Source organism: Glycine soja, chromosome 11 (assembly GCF_004193775.1).
Source record: "Glycine soja cultivar W05 chromosome 11, ASM419377v2, whole genome shotgun sequence".
In the NCBI taxonomy this organism is placed as follows: Eukaryota; Viridiplantae; Streptophyta; class Magnoliopsida; order Fabales; family Fabaceae; genus Glycine; species Glycine soja.
Genome location: NC_041012.1, coordinates 45659944 through 45680573, shown reverse-complemented (window position 1 = coordinate 45680573; position 20630 = coordinate 45659944). Strand labels below are relative to the sequence as shown.

Here is a 20630-nt window from a genome sequence, read left to right as displayed (position 1 = left end):
ACACACCTTTACCTTTTAATTTGTCCCCAGTAAGCATAATCAAATGTCCCTAAAATTCCTCTCGTAAATGTCTTTGTTGTGATGGCAGCGTTGAAATGCCAAAAATAAAACAAATATGTTGTTGAGTGCTAATCCAAGACACAATTATAATGCCTCACTAAACTGCAACACGCTTTTTGAGAAACACAAACTATTTGAGGAACACAAAAACTTTTATTGGTTGGAGATCTACTACTATCTACAGCGCTGTTGCTTTGAACTTAATCGTGGAAAATCGTGCTTATATGTTCTTAAGGATATACTATATATAATATTCACATGACACCAAACAAATAAATCTGAGTCATAAGTGTATTATTTTTTTTTTCAAAGAAGCTGGAAAAGAAAAAAAGAAGCTTTTTCCCCCCATAGTTATTATATATAGAAAAGAGAAAGAAAATCTGACATTGAAATTAATAATTTGGAAAAGATGATGCAAATGGGATTGTTGGTGGGAATCAACATATATGCATGGAACATGTCTATGACAAAAATATAATAGAGGGCTTTTTTGTCTTTGCCGTCAGATTATACACTAACAGATTATGTATTAAAAGATTGATTTTTCCTTACTGAATGACAAAACATTTTAAGCAACAAAATAAAAATGTTTGTATTATTTCCCCTTTTGAAAGTACTTACAAATAACAATGATATCAGATCTATATTATATGACTTTTGTTTAGAGACCATGCATGTATTTTATTTTGGAGTCAATTTTATTCTAACAATGTAGAATTATTATTGATGGTAATTTTTTTCCTCTAAGTTATTTAACGCAGTTACGACTTAAACTTGAGATTGTTTATTAAGTTAAAATAATTCTATAATAATTACTCCATTAATTAGGTGGTGTTAGAAATATATTAAAATATTTCTCATAAGATTATATTATTTCCTTTTTATTATTTTTTTTAAAATGAGTTACGCATATACTTGATTTGTTTCTAACATCAATGCATAAAAAATACTAACAAAAATTTAAGTAAAAAACAATAATAATTAGTTCAAGTGAGACCTAGACTCCTTAAGCGTATAGTCATGTGTTTGATTCCTAAAAAAGTAAAAAAAAACATCCTTTATTTATTTTGGACAAAAAATTCCCAACGCCCAGAAAATAATAACATAATCTCATTTCTTTTTTACTGAAAAAATCATAATTTTGCAAGTCCCATTGAATTTCAACGAATAATAAATAACATATTTGAATTAATATAATTTATTAATTTTTACAACAACTATTATCATATAAAATAATTTCTAGTTAATTGAGAGAGTGAACTTTTTAAAAAAATTCTTAAACAATAATACTACTACTATACTAGCCAGAGTCACGTTACGTGCATAATATATAACACTCCACTTTAAATCCACTACTGGCATGACTCAATAATTAATTTTGTTTAAAGAATTGCGATTTTATATTAAAGAAAACGCGGTACATTGATTAATTTAGTATTAGAAATAAATAAGTAAAAAACAGCGTTGATTAAGTGACTGAGTCACCGATTCAGAAATTGTTATTTGTTAGCAGTTAGAAAAGCCCAAGGGAAGAAAGAGCCGCAGAAAACAGAGACACAAAGCAAACCAAAACGGAGAGAGGTAGATGGAGATTAGATTATATGATACATAGGCCCATAAAAAGAAAAAGATCGGATTCTGAGTTGTGACTTTGCATCTGTAAAACTCAAAAGAAATTTGTTTTCCATTTTTCTGTTAGCAAGCTCTCATTCGGGTCGAGTCGGGTAATCGGATCCGATCGGCGCTGTGATCGGATCATCGATTTGACGCTTGTTTGGGAGAGAGGCATTTTCATTGCCAATGGGAATGCCCAATCCCAACAACATTCTTCCCAGTCCTCCTCGTCACCTCGCACCATGAGCAAAGCCCTGGGAGGAACAACAGAAGACGAAGACGAAGAAGAACAACAACTACTAGAACAAGACCAAGATTGTTTCTACGACTCACACGACCGTTTACTCTCTCTCTCTTCTTCATGCTCCTGCTCCAACTCCAACTCCGACAACGAAAACGACGCCGAAGAACACCAAAACGACACCCTCCCCAATTTCACCAACTACGACATATGGATCTCCCAACCCTCCTCCGTTTCAGAACGCCGCACGCGCCTTTTACTTTCTCTTGGACTCTCTTCCCTCACGCGCCCAATCCCTCGCGATCGCGCGTCCCCTCTCCGTTTCATATCCGACACCACCACCACAAACCCTAACAAGCCACCAAATCCTAAACCCCCCCCACCGCCTCCGCCGCCGCCACCACCACCACCACCACCACCACCATCACCACCAATAGAAGAGCTCTGCACGATTCGAGATCTCGATAACGGGAAAGAGTTCGTCGTGAACGAATTGGAGAATCTGCGCGAGGTTGCTACGGGGCGGCAATTGACGATGGAAGAATTCGAAATGACGGTGGGGCATTCCCCCATCGTTCAGGAACTGATGCGGCGGCAGAATGTTGAAGAGGCGAACGTTGATTCCAATGCGGGTGGTTCCAAAGCGAAGAAGAAGGGGACCGGGTGGTTGAAGAGTATCAAGAGTGTAGCGAGTTCGGTGGCGGGGTATAGGGATCGCCGGAGTAGCGACGAGAGGGACACGTCGTCGGAGAAGGGCGGGAGGCGGTCGAGCTCCGCCACCGACGACAGCCAGGAGGGCAGTGGTGGCGCGTTTCACGGGTCGGAGAGGGTGAGAGTGAAGCAATATGGGAAGAGTTGTAAGGAGGTGACTGCTTTGTATAAGAGTCAGGAGATTCGGGGGCATAGTGGGAGCATTTGGAGCATTAAGTTTAGTTTGGATGGGAAGTATTTGGCGAGTGCCGGGGAGGATTGTGTGATTCATGTGTGGCAGGTGGTGGAGGGGGAGAGGAAGGGGGAGTTGTTGTTGTTGGATAGGGAGAAGGGTGAAGATGGGAATGTGAATATGTTTTTGGTGGTGAATGGGTCGCCGGAGCCAATGGCGGGGGCGGCGGGGTTGCTGTCGCCGCTGGGGGATGGGGAGAGGAAAAGGAAGGGGAGGTCGAGTGTGAGTAGGAAGTCCTTGAGCTTGGACCAGTTTGTGGTGCCACAGACCGTGTTTGCGCTTACTGACAAACCAGTTTGCTCCTTCCTGGGACATCTCCATGATGTGCTTGACCTCTCATGGTCTAAAACTCAGGTTAGCTTTCAATTTCAATGTGTCACTGTAATTTTAAAGGTTATTTTCTGCACTCTTATTTTGGACTTGCCTGATTTTTCGCTTAACTGAACAATTCGCTTTTACTTGACAGTTTTAGTTAGTTTTCTACTTTTTATCTGTATATCAGAAAGATTTGATTTTTTTGTATGATTGATTGGAGTAGGACGGTTTTCAAGTGGCTGAAAAGGTGGCAAGGGACAAATATGGATTTCAAATTGTGTTTTCTGTTATGTTTAATATATGCAGTTGAGGCAACAATGGCTTTCTTATTTAAGGGAGCTGCTGTTAGTGTTTTCTGATTTTTACATCATGGGAGATATTAACGTGCAGTGCACAAAAGCTACTAGACTATTTCTAGTTTGGGTTGAGTCATTGTAATATGAATTGTAGGATATCAAGTATATAAAGTTATGTCCCAGTGAAAAGATTTCTGGATCTTTTTCTTTTTTTCATACCCCCTTGCAGATTGAAATTTTTGGTTTATAAACTTTTGATTTTAATGTTTGTAAATCGGTTTCTTTTTCCTACGAAATTGCATTGTTGTTCTAGGCATTCCTTCAAAGGGAATTTAAAAACGATTTAGGGAGAGTTAACTTGTAAACTACAGGATGGCAGTTCGTGTTTAAGATGCCATATGATCTTAGGAGTGATTTTTATATGGGTTATTGATGCTATATGATCTTGTTTTAATCTTATCTACAGGTCAATTAATCATTATTACCAATGTAAGTTTTTAAGTCAAAACTCAAACTGGCCCTGAAGCATTTCTAAACTAAGTTGCTGTAATCATGCTTGTTTCTCCCTAATAAGAAATCTTTGTTTATCTCCCCTTCTTTCCTTATATTTTGTTTGAAAATTTAAAATTGATCTGCTTACACGTACCGAATAATATTTGTTTTTGGACTTAGTCAGTCCCACTGTTTAGACAAATTAATGGCATTTGAAACTGGTTCTAATTAATATTGTTTAATGAAACCATATTTAACTTTGAAACTTTTTATCAAAATTTTTATTTTGTATTTTTCATTTTAAATCTTAGCATCCCTGTTTGAGTCATATCTTATTGATAGAGTAACACTAGTGGGACTAGGATGAGCACCTTTTGGAGTGACTGAAATTGGAAGAATCAATTGAAACGATTGATATTTATTGCAGGCTCAAATGTGGTCTTTGAAAAGCTTACTTGTGGGGGGGGTATTTATTTTTGTTAAGAGATTTTTTTATTAATGTCTGTTGAAATGTTTAAAATTTGAATATTTGTCAAAAAGCAGTGCAATGTGTTCTAGAAATCTTAATCAAGATGCATTTATTTTTAGATCATCCTTTTAATATATTTTCCCCCATTTTGCTCAGCACTTGCTCTCATCTTCAATGGACAAAACTGTGCGGCTGTGGCATCTATCCAGCAAGTCTTGTTTGAAAATATTTTCACACAGTGACTATGGTGAGTAAATTCAGTGATTACATGTTGCAGTGCTCTTGTCCTTGCTCTCCCATAATCTGAGTAGAAGTCATATGGGATACTTATGATAAAATGGCAGAACACTCTTACACTTTTATTTGTTTTACTTTTTATCCATATTTCTTCTGCTTCTTCCCTACCAAAAATTGAATTAGATTCCGAGTTCATCCTATCCCTACTCAATATACTTCAATATACACCCCGTCTTTGAGGATTGGATAACCACATAGTGGCGCACAGGCATTTTATTTAAATATCATCTTTATCCTAGATAGGACTAATTGTACAAGAGTTGTTTAATGTTCACTTGGGTGGGTTAGATTTATTAGCAATGAAAACAGTTTCATTCCCTTCCTCCCCTGTCTTGTTCTTTGCTAATTAAGCCTTTTGCCTCAATCTTCTCTCTCTGGCACAGTAACTTGCATCCAGTTTAATCCTGTTGATGATAGATACTTCATTAGTGGATCTCTGGATGCTAAGGTTCGCATATGGAGCATTCCTGATCGACAAGTTGTTGATTGGACCGATCTACATGAGATGGTCACTGCTGCTTGTTATACACCTGATGGTCAGGTTGGTCCAAGGTTAATATGCACCTATTTGAACACTCTAAAATTCAACTTTTATGTTCAACTTGGTTAAATTTTCTGGTGCAGGGTGCACTGGTTGGTTCATACAAGGGTAGCTGCCATTTATATAATACATCTGGTACTGTCAGAGACTTTTTTATTTTTCAAGCTTTGTCTATTCATCTATTTTCTGTTGATTGTGGGGCCACTGATTATCTTCTTGTTTTTATTTTTCATTCAGAAAATAAGTTGCAACAGAAAAGTAAGATCAATCTGCAGAACAAGAAAAAGAAATCACATCACAAGAAAATTACTGGTTTCCAGGTAATGTTATGATCTACTGCTGTGCTTTATGAGAGAAGCTACTTTTTTGTGTAACCATCCAAAACTTTGAACAGGGAAAAAATAAAGTAAAATAAAACAGGAGGGTGTACAGCGATAGTTTGATTTGCTTTGACTAAGTCACAATGTTTATGCTCGTCTTCCCAAGTCCTAACTGAATTTTATGAACAGTTTGCCCCAGGAAGTTCATCAGAAGTACTTATCACATCTGCTGACTCACGAATTCGGGTGGTTGATGGGGTTGATCTAGTTCATAAGTTTAAAGGTATGTAATTAAATCAAGTGAAAATTTATTTGAAATATAATATAACTAGTGAAAAAAACCATTTGGTACACCGCTTTCATCTGCATCAAAATTTGTTTTTTTAATTCTAAACTTTTAACTTTTTTTAATATTGTCTGGAGTGGGCTGATATTTATCTCTTTCTTATCAGACGTGTATGGTATATTTATTTGGACAGATGAAGAAAGTAGCAGTCTTACTAACTTTTCAACTTTGTCAAAATGGCAACAAGTCTTCAGTATATTTGTTTCCTTGCTGATCAACTGATGCAAGTTTTGTGCAGGCTTTCGGAATGCCACTAGCCCAATTTCAGCATCCCTCACGGCAAATGGTAAATATGTTGTCGCGGCTAGTGAGGACTCCCATGTATACATCTGGAAAAACGAAGCTGATTGCAGGCCTAACAGAACTAAAGGTGTCACTGTCACACGATCATATGAACATTTTCACTGTAAAGATGTGTCAGTGGCCATTCCCTGGCCTGGTGTGGGTGATGCATGGGACATGCATGATACGCTATCCGGAGAACAACCCGAGCTTGATAACCATGCTGATGAAGTCGCATCAGCCAACCATCCTCCTACCCCTGTAGAGGAGAACTTTGTTACTGAGGGTTCAAGATCTGCATCAGGTTACAGCAACAGTCCACGCCATGCAACCATTGCAAGTGCAACAAATACTTACTTTTTTGATAGAATTTCTGCAACATGGCCAGAGGAAAAACTTCTTCTGGCTACTAGAAACCAAAGCCCTCGTGTCAGCATGGATTTCTCTAACGGGGTAAGTCAAAAAATGTCAGCCTGGGGTATGGTGATCGTAACTGCCGGCCTCCGAGGGGAAATAAGAACTTTCCAAAATTTTGGATTACCACTTCGGATATAGAGGTGTGATAGAATATGCATGCTTGTGAGCATGGCGGAGAATGAGTTGATGATATATCAGCTCAGAAGGCAGAGTTCACCTTCTCTATTAGTTTGGTGAAAACCTGTACAGAAAAGTGGGGTGAGATTTGTAATATTAGCGGGGTTCCATTTATTTTCTTGTTCTTGTGCGTTGGATGAAGATAAGTTGCCTTTCCATCCAGGCACTGGGGGGATAAAGGGGTAAACATTGTCAAACAAAAACCAAAAAAAGAAAAAAAAATTTACACCAGGAATTTAGAAACCGATGGATGTAATCAGCAATTGTAGAGTAACGCGAGCATGGGAAAATCTTATTGAAATTAGAAATGATGATTCTTTTACACTTATTTGTCTTTGAGATTTGTCATGGAATACAATTTATTGTCCAAAGTGAATCAAATTCAATAAACAGCATGGCTGCAAGTGTTTATAGTGGCATTGTTCAGTCTAGAAATTTATTTACACAAGAAAAATAAACTTGAAAAAAATTCATAAGAATTTTTTTTTCCTAATTGAAAGCAGCCAACTTGTTATTTGTCGGGATGATGATAATTGAATATTATGCTCAAGTGTGGGGTATGTCGATTATAAATTCCAAATTACTCAATGAAAACTCTGCAAGAGTTGATAGGGCAATGCTCCTGGAAACCTGATCTGATTACCTCACTTAGCCAAAGAATCAAAATGTTAGATTCATGCGTTCATTGGTGCAACAATTAAACTCATTTCAGTGAACGAATGTTAAATTCCTTTAAATAAAAAATTACTAGAAATGTAAAGAACTCCCGAAACATTGCTGTGCTGAGACAGGCATCTTACGGATTTGGCATACATGGTATGGTAGCATACCAAATCTTCTGTTAAAAGTTAAAACTATTGTATAAGGTTTGGGCCTTCTTTGTATTTTTATCTAGGATTCATCAACGCATCATTGTTTTTCTCCGATCAATATTTCATGATGATTTTTTTTTCTTCGAATATTTCCTAATGATTATATCATATCACTCTTTCCTAAAAGAAATGATCATATACACTCTTGAACAGTAGTACCACAGTTCTCGACTTCTAGCCTTCTAGGCTAGTTATTCGTAGTTTGATAGTGGTACCGCTACAGCTCGCTGGGCTTAGCCCACATTTAATTTTTTCTTCCTGCACACACAAAAAGATCTAAACGGACAAAGCATCTGGGGCATTTCCTCCTTGCGCGCCTGTTGCTTGAGGACTAGGAAAAATCTGATTACCCTTTAAAGCGCTTGATCATTGTTTTTTATTCCTCCATGCATCTTTCCTTCCTTCTGATATTAGTTTTTGTGCCCTATCAAGTAGGAAACAAGCAAATGCTTTGGCCCTATGCAAGTACCTCCTCATTTCCTGTCATTCTTTAAAGAGAAAGAAAGACATAGGTGTTCCCACCAATGTCATGACAGATCCCGACTCGCTTAAGCAGACCCCTCTTCCATACTACTTCCCCTGCATCAACAGTTGCTTGCAAAAATTCCTTCTCCCCAAAAACCTAATGGTTATGGCAAAGAATATAGTCATGAGATGTGAACATGTGTTTCATAATTAGGCTAAAAAATTATTGCATAATTTCTGGAATTTAAAACACAAGAAAACCAGAAGTAAAACTCAGTTTCATGTTTGTGCCCAGGCGTAAAAGGAATATATGACTTCTGCGGGAAATAAAGTTGTTTCAAAAACGAATTACTCAAGTACCAACTGAATTGCCTATAATATAACTTTTCCGTTGCCTTAACAAGGGTAAGAGTGAGTCCAGGAGCACCATGACAACAATGCACAAGACGGTCATTTTCACTTCCTTCACTGGAGGGATAATTGCCCCAAGGGAAACGATTGTTAATCACGTATCGTAGCATACCCTTGACATCCTCCACCTCATCTGGCTTGAGTTCCATGTCCTTCAAAACATGCATAATTCCTGCAAGTCCATGAGCAGCACCCCAGTATTTCTTCCCATGCCATTCATACATCAGAGGACATCTTCCTTTGCGACCTAATTGTCTGCCAGCCATAGTAACTTCATCCGCAACTGATCTCTATGGAACTTAAAAACTCATCTTGTCAAAATGAATTGCACAGTAAAAATGCCATGAGACACATCATGAAGCACATAGGCCTTATTACCATGTGGGTAGTATGTATTTTGTTGTTACCAATATGCTAGTTTAAGAATGAACAAGCCCATAAGTAACCTGCTCTGCCATACAATAGCTCATAGGGCAAATCATGAGGTATCCCAATCTGTTCTAAGCAAAGGCACAAATATGAAACGCGGTTAAACAACTGGATTTGATGTGTAAATTGGAATTATCACAAGGATACAAAATGAATAAAACAAGATGCCTCTGGTAATAGTCAAGTAGTCTTTCATCACCACTATGCCTAGCTATGACAGCACCAAGAGCACAAACACCAGCACGCCCACAGATAAATGTCACTTTGCTGCAACTCAATTAAACCAAAATAGTTTCATTTTCAAGTTTCAACACTGGGCCGGAACCAGTGTTATTAAACGGCAGATGGCAGATCATGTCAACAAGCCAAAGATCTTCCTTAAAAAAATATGGCTGAGGGTCTTGCAGATTATAGCAGAAACATGGTGGCTATAAAAAATTATACATAGAGACACACACCCAAAATGTATACTAGAAAACTGCAACTGTTTAGTTTAGGTTTTTCCAAATACTATTTTGTAGTTCTGATTCAATTAAACCCAAGACATAAACACTAGTGAAAATACCACCGAGTGCATAGATCAACTTGAATTTGAGGATGCAATTGCATTAAATATTTAAAAGGGGAGATTCGTCACCTACAGTAGCCTTACCCAACTCGAGCATAATTATCGTACCAAGAGAATACAAATGGTCTCATGCAAAAAATGAAAAACACGGGTGGAAATTTCCCGATTGCATGACCAGACAACATAAGATTTTAACTAATAAGTAAGCTGACATCCAAGCAACGCACACCATTGTGCTTCAATCCAACCATTTAACAACTAAAATCAAAATCCTATATTTTAAAGTTTAAACCAACCCTTTATAATGGCTAAGTCATAGTAACTTATAATAGCCTCTGATGCATGAAAGAGAGAGAGTACCGGGAATCCATTGAAGCAGAATCACAAGCCTTAACAATCTCTGAGCACAAATTATGATCATTCCCGTCCTTGGTTACTTGGTAGGCCTTGAAAAGCAGCTATGCGGTCCCAAGAGCTCCCGTGTAAAGGGAATAATCATTGCACGCTTCCCACGTGACCCCAATGTCTCCCTTACCACCTGAATAACAATTACAAAACACAAACACTTACACACCGACCCACCATAGCAAAATGGCGAAAGTTACAAACTTGAGTCTACCCAAAAGCGAAGAACGACAATTTAAAGAAATCCAGAAACTCGAAGACCCAAAAAACGAAGGGAAAGGAAAGAAAAAAAAAAGCGATTTTTTGTGAAGGTAGCTTATGTGTACCGATTGTTTGAGGTGAAAAGCAGATGCTTGGAACTTTGCAGAGAGAGTTTGGAAAGGGAGAGAGAGAAGGGTAGTGAGAGAGTCTGTTGGTGGAGTTTGGTCAGTGGTCTCTGCCACGAAGCGTAAAGTGCAGGGTAGAATTTGCTGGAAAATGGAATACTGTGTATCACAGTATGTTGGTTAAAAGTACCTCAAAAGGCTGAGTAAAAATTCAGAAAATGATAGGTTTAAGTGAAACATTAAAGGAGGCAAACTTGGGTTAGCCGGTTAAGTGAAACATTCTCGCTCCGATTAATACACGCATTATTGAGAATAATAGCTTTAAAAGGTTTTTTTTTTACTAAATAGCTTTAAAAAAAAGTTAAATTACTTATTTTATGTATAGTTTCATGATTTTTATTTTTTTTAGTTATATAATTTGAAAGTGATATTTTTAGTACTTATAATTTATATTTTAATTTTCTTTTAGTCTTTTGTAATTTTTTAAGTAGTCTTTTTATAATTTCAAGATTCTTACTTTTTTAATTTATATAATTTTTAAGATTACAGGAGTAATAAAAGAGAATTAAAATATAAATTATAGAGATTAAAAATAATACTTTTAAACTTCAAGAATTAAAAGAGAATTAAAATATAAATCACAGAAACTAAAAAGAATACTTTTAAATTATAAGAATTAAAAAGATAAAAATCATAAAATTATAACCAACAAATAATTTAATCTAAAAAGAATAAGGTTAACTATTTAACTTTGAAGTATAGATTCTCACACTAGGCGTCTTATCTGAAGTCATAGAAAAGTTTTCTATAATATTAACAAAATTAAATTAAATTATCATTCTATTAAATAAGTTAATCTAAATATATATATATACTTTATTTTAGTTAACCACCAAACAATTAATTAATATATATTAACATGAAATTTTCTTAATCTCTTTGAGTCTGTAAAAAAAATGCTTAGTTAATTTATCAACTCATTTAAGTTTTTTTATGAGTGAGAAATGAACTTATTTAAGTTAAAAGTATGTTTAATAATATATTTTTTTAACTGATTATTATTTTGTTAGTTGAAAAGTTTGTATTATGAAAGTTAATTTCGTTGAAAGTAAAAGGCTATTATACTAGGTTACTAAATTAAAAGTACTTAAAAGACATAAAAGATATACTTCTATACTTTTATATATATTTATTTTATATAAAAAAAATAAATTTATTTTTTAAATCAAATATTTTAATAAAATTAATATAAATAGTAGAAATAAAAAATAATTAGTATAATATTATGGGAGGTGGATTGTGGGGTTCTGCGGTTTCTTTGGGCTTTACTTCCATCTTACATGCAGAATTCTAGCTATATATCATGGGTTGGACTTGGACCTGGCTTGGAGCTATGGTTGTGATTCTGACGCATTTCAGACTCTCAGAATGCAACTCAACTGGTTTAATCCAGTCGATTAAAGATAAGTTACAGTTTCTTTGGCAGGTGTCCTTCCTTCACTCTTACAGGGAAGTTAATTTAGATAAACTATTTCGTAGAAGCTCTCATATTCTTCAAAATCTATTTTTTATCTTGTACATAAATTAATTTTAGTAAAATTTATTTTATTTTTCTCCTATTTTTGTGTCCTATAAATATTTATGGAGAAAATTGTCTTATATTCTGCCTTTCATTGCTGTCAGAATTTTTGAGTTAGTTTAGTATTGTACCTAAAGATTATGTTGTAATGTCTTAATAAAAAGGAAATAAGAGGAAATATTTGTTGTATGTACTGCTTCCATATTCTTGCTAGGATTCCAGTGCACCGGTGACAGTTTCCTTCTCATATAATATAACGACTTATGTTTCTTTTTTCTTTTTTCTTTCTCATGTACCCAATATTTCTGGGCAGACTGTAATTAATTATTTCAGTTCACGTGGGAATTTAGAATTAAGACAAATCCAGCTATCATAATATTTTTTTTTATTGAATGTTAATATTGCATTAAGCTAGCTAAAGCACTTCCAATTCAGAAAAAAAAAAAAAAAAAAAAAAAAAAAAAAAAGCTAAAGCACTTCCGTTTGACACATTGAATGCAGTAACTCAAGTTTGCCCTTGTTCATCCATTTATTTCCATTTTGTAGATTATGTCATCCATGTTACATTAAAATTCCTATGACCCACTCAGTGCATCGATCTTAACACTGTGATACAGAAGTTCCTGACTTGAACCGTGTTAATCTCTCTCACTCACAAGTACCATGATCAACAATTAACATGTATGAAAAAGTAATTCAATATGTACAATGCCGGAAAGGGAAACGGGAAAACAATTAACACAAGCAAGCAGAAAACAAAACAAATTCAGAATGGTAAGTTAGGAAAGGAACATACATAGATGGCACTTTTTTATTTTACATTATCCTAAGGTTTTATTTCTAAGCTAATGTTGGTCCCATTCCATCCAATTGGATTGACTTCCCACTCGAGGAATGCTGTTGACTCTGGCGAACTTATCAACTTTGAAGTTGGCCCCACACATGGCCCCTTCACTGTCCACCCTTGGCATTGCCTTCAACTTGTTCATTGGATGCTCAAAACTCATCAGACCTCCTTCACTGTGAAACATACACCCTGCATCATTCCACCACCAACATGTCATGGATCTCATAAGTAATACTATTAGTCCACTACCTTTCCTTCAATATGTATCAAAGGATTGTGCTTCTATCTTTATTGAAATTTCATACTAGCCTCTTAATTAAAGTAATGAAACTTCAAACAGTTGGCTGAATTTGGTCTGTCATTTATTTATTTTTTTTGGCAAATTTGATTTTTCAATATTTTAATTGTACAACTTTGATCAATCTTTTAATATTTTAATTGTCACGTCAACATTCATGTCACATTAACATTTTTGTTAAATATTGAATGTCAAATCAACGAATATACCAAAATTATATAATTAATATAGTGAGGGGAGCAAATTTGAAAAGAGAAGAAAAAAGTAGATAAACCAAATTCACAAAATGACGCTAATAAGAGACAAAAACTGGAATTAAGCCAAAATTATTTTTCAAGATAAGAAACCAATGAGTGGTGGTTGATGGTTCAAAAGGTACCTGTTGGAAAGGGAGCAAAGGATTTGGCACAACCCTCTTTTATGACTTCTAGATCATCAGAGATCACCACAGATCCATCAGCTGCAATACCCCAATACAACTTCACTCCTCCATCAGAACCCTGCAAAGCATGATCAACAATCTTTGTTAAATGCCCCTGAATAACTAAAATATGGTCAAAACAAACATGGTAGATTAGCATATATACCAGTGCTGCAAAGACACTGCCAACCTTGCTGTCATAGACAACAAAAGCAAAACTGCCATCAAGTTCCTTGACCACTTGATCTGCAGGGTATGGACCCCGGTCACGGAGAGTCTTATAAGCTTCAATCACAAACATGGCCTCGTCAGTACTCTTTGACAATCCATATTGCTTGTTGAGTAGGGACAAATTGTTCAAGCTCCCCAAGAAGAGACAGTATATGTTATCAATCCCACAAAACAACCTGCAATTATAAGAAAACCAAAATGAGTTTTCTTTCTATAATCTATACCTACCATGATTTAACACTTATCATACTTGCACCTTATTTATTTGTAAAATTACACTTACACCTAACTTTACTTGACCATATGCCAAAGTACCCTTAATAATAAAGCAAAAAAAAAAAAAATAGGTGTAGGTAACATTAAAATTAAGAGTAGAAATCATCGATCTATAGCAAGAGAATGTAACATAACCTTTGATGACGAGAGAAGGATTGATCAGGACGAACATAAGCTAGCACAGCAGCTTCACCAAAGCTCATGGAGCAAGTGTTGTGAGGATGGTGGGAAAGGAAATCTTTGAGAGTTTCCTCAGGAACCTTAGGCTTCTTGGAACCTTTGTAAGATGCAGGACTGTTCAGCTCTTCAGGTGGATGAGCAAAAGCTTTGTGGAATATGGCCAACATTTTGATTAATTATGCACCAACTCTTAGCCTCACTATAGTTGCATAAGAAGTATCTAAGTCAAAAAAGGAAAGCAGGGATTCTGAAGAAGGGATCATCTTCATTATTTATCTATAGTCTTATGTGCTACCTAGTATAGTTCCTACCCCAATGTTGGGAATGGTTAAAGTGTCCTTGTTCCAAGTTGTGGACGTGGGTCCTAGTTTGATGGATAAGTACCAAATTCCAAGATGTAGTCTCTTAATCTTATCCGGGAAGTATTTTTCTTTTAATTAATATATATCTATCACCTTAATAATTATAATACTAGCTACATAATTAAAACTAACCAAGCGAGCATGCAGATCACCTGATGTAAAATTATTTTAATTTAACCAAAAATCATGAGTTTAAATATGCAATATTAAGTACTGGATGATGAATTTTATTATAATTTTATTCAACTTGAATAGAATTGTGTCTAATAAAAAATACTTATATGTATGTATGACATAGTATTTAGTAAAAAATATCAATCTATTAAATAGAATTCAGTATAACGAGAAATTAATTTTTAACTTTTTCAAAAAAACATATTTCAAAAAGAAATATTATGTGAGAATATATGATAATGAAAAATAATTTTCTCTGAACACGTATAAGAATTTAACTCTTTTTTCTGTTTGTTTCTTAGGACAGTTTTGGCCCCATGTGGTCAGTCATCCATCCTTCCAAAAAGTCCACGTTATTTGCTATTACCATGGGAAATTGGAAGCAGTTTCCCTTGTTTGGACAGCAAAGTCACTTGTTGTAAGCGATATGACCAAGGTAATTATTCTTTAAGCCTTCAACTTGGAATTTTCTAGATTTTTTTTCCTGTTTCTTTTTGCCTTTCTGCTTTTACTTTAAAAGCAAAATGCAATTGCGTGTGGCAACTGGCTAATACGACCTTTCAAAATAGGATAAGATAGTTAGCGATATACGTGACAGGCTATTTAATAATTAAAAGGGTGTTAAGTTATCAGTTTGAACTAGTAAATTATGTTTTTTTTTAATCAGGTGCCCTCAGTTCAAAATTTAAAGAATTAAATTCTTTTAATAATTTTTTTTCATATTTATAAATCAGAATAAGATTATCTATCATGTCAATTCAATTAGTGAAAATGAAAAGCAAATGAATGATACACTTTGCAAGGTGACATAAATAAAAATATATTGGGATATATCTAGGCCATCACGAAGAGAGACAATTGTGACACAAAAGTCAGCAAAGCCACAGTATTTTTTATAACCTGTGGAGTTGTAAACTATATGTTACGTTCTTATCTTTTTCTTTATCTTCTGTGAGCTTTAAATTGTCACAGGGAAAATAGCTCAGCGGTACCTTTTTCTTTTCTCATCCGTGGACACCACACCTGATGATTAACTCTGGGTAAGGCCTAGCTAGCCTCCATTCAATGGTTCAATTGAATTAGATTTCCAGGCTTTCCCAAGGTTTTCTGATTGAAAAAGAGGAAAGGTTTTGAATTCATCCAATAATTTTCAGTTTCACCTAAATATAATATTTTATTCACTAAAATAATCACATAAGTATTCGTTATGTATTCATTTTATCCTTATATATTAAATTGTTTAAGATCACATTGAGGAATTAAATATAATATTGTGATTGATTATATTTTTATATAATTTTTATCCACAAGAATTTTTGTTATATTTGTGTAATCAATAAGGATAAAATATCAAATTATATTTTTTAATCTATTCACAAAAATTAAGAAAAGGAAAATAATTTGATACTTTTGTTATAAGATTAGTTTATGAATCTAATTGAGTAAGACTTTGGTCTACATGCAAGTTTTATGTTACTAGATTAGTAAATTAGGGACATGTTTTACATTGGTAAACATGACATTTGCTTTACATATTATGAAAACTTATATGGATTACCTGTTTAGGAGTAGTCATAGCATCCTATATAATATTATAAATGAACTATTACTTGGTCCCATAGAGAAGTAATAGTTTATCAAGTTATGGACTAAATGTCATGATAGAATATTTCTTTATTCATAGGCATGATCTATTTTATTATGATGTTTATCTTTCATATATAAAGTTTGTAAATTCTATACACATCTTGTACCAAAAGGTTTAAATTTACAAGTTAAGAATTATCATAGCATTGATATTATATTATCACGAAAGAGTTTATATTTTATTATCCTATACTCACATTCCAAAAGTTAGTGGGAGTGGAAATTCTTAATAATTGTAAGTGAATTTTGAGAAAATAAGTGAGAGTATGTGATACTCTTAAAGTTGTCAATTTCATTGAAGGTCAATAAATAATTTTACGCTAAATATTTTTTAAAGAATAATAAACGTGAAAGTCAAGACAAGTATATTGACATAAAGTAGACATCAAAGAAAAGTTAATCTCTATTGAGTATATAGACACATAATCAATGATCCAATAAAAGTTTGCTAGCTGTAGTATTTTATATGGTTCATATGGGACTCAAGGGTTTGCATTAAAGTTTATATCTTTTTCATTCTATGAAAGTGTGCACATTAAGTCAGTCGTGAAAGGATTAAAGTTTGTAAATTCTATACACATCTTGTACCAAAAGGTTTAAATTTACAAGTTAAGAATTATCATAGCATTGATATTATATTATCACGAAAGAGTTTATATTTTATTACCCTATACTCACATTCCAAAAGTTAGTGGGAGTGGAAATTCTTAATAAGTGGAAGTGAATTTTGAGAAAATAAGTGAGAGTATGTGATACTCTTAAGAACTATTTTAAGGAAAGAAATTATTGAATGCTATAAAATTATTGATAGGCATAAAGGTTTTTGTCTTAAAGTTGTGAATTTCATTGAAGGTCAATAAATAATTTTACACTAATTTTTTTTAAAGAATAATAAACGTGAAAGTCAAGACAAGTATATTGACATAAAGTAGATATCAAAGAAAAGTTAATCTCTATTGAGTATATAGGCACATAATCCATGTGGGACCCAAGTGTTTGCATTAAAGTTTACATCTTTTTCATTCTATGAGAGTGAGCACATTAAGTTAGTCGTGAAAGGATTAAAATTAAATCAATAAATTTAGGCCTCTATATTTCACTAGGAAAGGGTTACATATTGTTATTCATGAAAGGAAATGTTTAATCTAAAATATAATCGCCATGATTTATATGTAATTAATTTAGTGATGATATCAAGTTTAAGTTAACAAGTTATAGTCATCTTTGTTTGTCAAAATAAAGATTATATTAGTAGTACATGAGTTAAGTGGAAGAATGTTAGCATATATTTGTTATGTGACTCATAAACAAAATTTAAGTAGTTGTAGAAAGATTTTTATTTTTTATTTTTGGCTTTTGATGGAGAACCCAAATAATAAAGCAACAATTATATTTTAGATTTTAAGAAGGGGTCCTTTCCTTGCCTATAAAAAGTTTGTGATACTTCGTTGGTTCATACACAATCAAAAAAGGAAGATGTTAGAAGATCTCTTTCTATTTATAAACATTGATATATTTAGTATTTTTACTTGTAAGTAAACATATGATATAGGGTTTGATAGCAATAGCTACAAGAGATATGATTTTGTGTATGGTTTCGCTTACTGAATGATCTATTTATGTTTATGTCATGAACTGAGATTTTAAATTTGTTACAGAGTTTTAATAAAAATGATATACATTCTCTTAAGTTAAGATTATAAATTTGACATACTTTTTATTTGGAAACTTATGAATTTACAGGTATTTGAATGATGTGCTTAACTAATGCAAAAGGAGTTAACAGGAAAAAAGTAAAAACAAAAATATAAAAACAGAAATCGAACAGAGAATGTATAAATATATTTTTGGACCAGTGTCATAGTGCATTAATATTTTTGAAAATGGAAATGAAGTATTTTTTTTAAAAATATAATAAGGACATGGACTTCAGCATTTAAACAATAAGGACACACTTGGGCCTTCATACCGGCTTAGTGGCAATTGTTTCCAGCACCCTAATTATTTCCTGCACTTCCCATATGATCGATCATTCCAGATGCAATATGAAAAGTGCATGAAGCAATTCACCCCCACTTAGTTCCCCAAAGCTCATAGCCTTGTACTGGATTTTTCATTTGTTGTTTTAAGCTATAAAACGTAGATCCAAATGGTACACAGGCCGAGGCCTCATAAGTCCTAGTGAACATATTACAATCTAATACTCTAAAATAAAGCTGCACGAAATGGACCACAGATGTGTGGAAGGAAAAGATAAGGACTAAAACTACAAGGCTCGTGTTATTGACACCCTCTTTCGCTCTTCATACTTTTCTAATTTTTTTTTGGTTTTTTATATTCGTAAAATACCCCTTTCTCCCTATCACCTTCACATCCCTTAATTTAACTCCAACTATACAGTAACTAGTTTTTATAATATATATATATATATATATATATATATATATATATATATATATATAATAATGTTTTAATATATTATAGAAACTAGTTTTCATTTTATAGTATGGAAACTAGTTTTTGTAACGTATTTTTTTATTAAAAAAATTACAAAAAAAAGTGGGTGACATGAAGAGTAAAAAGTGACTGTGCGATTAGCATCACCCAAACTATAAAGGTTAACATATTATGAATGAGCCCAACGTAATACATAGAAGGCCTACAATCAATCACTCTATATGTGTGTTACTATCTTACTATGCTAACTTAATCCATTATGGCCAACCTAGCGCTGGAAGGGTTAGATAGCTTACACGGGTTCCAGATTCGAACTTCATTGTCATTACGCTAAAAGAAAAAAAACTATACTACCTTTGAAAATTAAAAAAAAATGGTTATCATGCAATGTAGAAGGCTCTAAAATTGTGAATTTTATAAAATTGGATGACTAAATATTTCTATTTTAAAATAGGAAGAACTAAAATTATGAAATTTAAAAATAGGAGGATCAAATATCTCTACTTTAACATAAAAAACTAAAATTTCATATTTTTGAAAATAGAGAAAACAAAATTTCATTTAAACAAAAAAATAATTATACATTATGCAATAAAATAGAAGACTCTCTCTATTGAATCCAGTTTAGATCTAACAAACTAGGCAGGCCGTATTTATTAGCCTTGTCGATCTCTATGTTTGGGCCTAATATTTATTAGCCTATCCAGTTTAATATGAGAATTTAGAAAAATATTTTTCAGAAAAATACTAAAATTAAATCTTTAATTTAAAACATTCACATTGATGAGAATTTATAAATTTAATCAACTTATGTAATAACGAAGTAGAGAAACTAGCCTATTAGTCACTTTGAGTTCAATTCTTCAATAAAAATGAATAAAATACTTTTGGACCATAGATTATATATATAAAAAAGCGCATATAGTATTATTAACCCAACCTATATACATTTCATGAGTGCGTGTGCGTATTATTAACCCAACTATATTTCACGGGTGTGTGTGAGTATATTATTAACCTAATCTATGCATTTTATGTGTGTGTATTATTAACCCAACCTACGTACACATTTCATGTGTTTGTGTGTGTTAGTAATCCATTATAGTATAGTATACTGATACAAAATCGCGTGTTAGATTAGAATAATGAGTCCAAATACTGATACGAATTATAAAATTGTCACAAGTCATCTCTTAAATGCATGGCATTTAAAAAAAGTTAAGTGAAGTCGTAGATGACACCTATGTTGAAACTGAAAAGTCACAGTGGACCCATTGCTCGTTGAGAAAACTGCCCCTAAAGTTGCTTCAGCCATCAGCTTCGATCCGTTAAAGAGGACCATAAATGTTATTATAGACTGATAAAAATGTCTGAAAAGATGGCAAGAGGAAAAGAGTTATGTGCATTGTGGCACCGTGATCTTGTGTTGATGTAAGTTCTTTTTTAGTAAAAACGAATAGTTAGATAATGACTGACATCAAAATAATTAAGATAAGAAGTATTAAGAGGAAGAAAAATACTATGATTAGAGTAAATATTTGAATATAAGAAGAATTAAGATAGCAAAAATTCTCATTGGTGGATGAGTGATGACTGTTGCGTGCAGATGATTAAGAGTAATTATTACAGTTGACTTATTAACAGAGAATAAAAGAATTACTTATTAATAGTTAAGGTCCTTTGTTTATAAACATGAACAGTAGGAAAATAAGTTCTTGATACATGATAAAAAGAAAAACTTAGTCCTTGAGTTTCACAATTGGTAATTAATTTATATACTTGAGGAAATTAATATTATTACCAATCAATTTAGCTTTAGATTTGACAATCATTAGTCAATTTAATCTCTAGTACTAGCCTAGTGTACTAAAT

The 20630-nt window shown here is 33.4% G+C and overlaps 2 protein-coding genes and 1 long non-coding RNA gene across 4 annotated transcripts; 1 reads left to right on the top strand and 2 right to left on the bottom strand.

The window, feature by feature from the left end:
- The first annotated feature begins 1539 nt into the window (after positions 1-1539).
- Positions 1540-7200, top strand: LOC114373441 (WD repeat-containing protein 44-like). The gene is made up of 7 exons (XM_028330905.1): positions 1540-3212; positions 4587-4677; positions 5111-5268; positions 5352-5403; positions 5506-5588; positions 5778-5871; positions 6173-7200. Exons 1-7 carry the CDS (start codon positions 1917-1919, stop codon positions 6769-6771), a joined length of 2373 nt encoding a protein of 790 aa, XP_028186706.1. The 5' UTR covers positions 1540-1916; the 3' UTR covers positions 6772-7200.
- A 370-nt stretch (positions 7201-7570) lies between these two features.
- On the bottom strand, positions 7571-10560 carry LOC114373442. 2 transcript variants are annotated; one of them, XR_003658402.1, is made up of 3 exons: positions 10287-10556; positions 9916-10093; positions 7571-9254 (listed from the first exon to the last, which is right to left on the bottom strand). It is a non-coding gene; the product is annotated as an uncharacterized LOC114373442 (long non-coding RNA). The 2 variants fall into 2 exon arrangements; XR_003658401.1 differs by having other exon boundaries at positions 7614-10093; positions 10287-10560.
- A 1801-nt stretch (positions 10561-12361) lies between these two features.
- LOC114376885 (stem-specific protein TSJT1-like) lies at positions 12362-14455 on the bottom strand. The gene is made up of 4 exons (XM_028335196.1): positions 14074-14455; positions 13598-13838; positions 13390-13510; positions 12362-12901 (listed from the first exon to the last, which is right to left on the bottom strand). The coding sequence occupies exons 1-4, from the start codon at positions 14283-14285 to the stop codon at positions 12711-12713; spliced, it is 765 nt and encodes a 254-aa protein (XP_028190997.1). The 5' UTR covers positions 14286-14455; the 3' UTR covers positions 12362-12710.
- Between the last annotated feature and the right edge of the window lie 6175 nt (positions 14456-20630).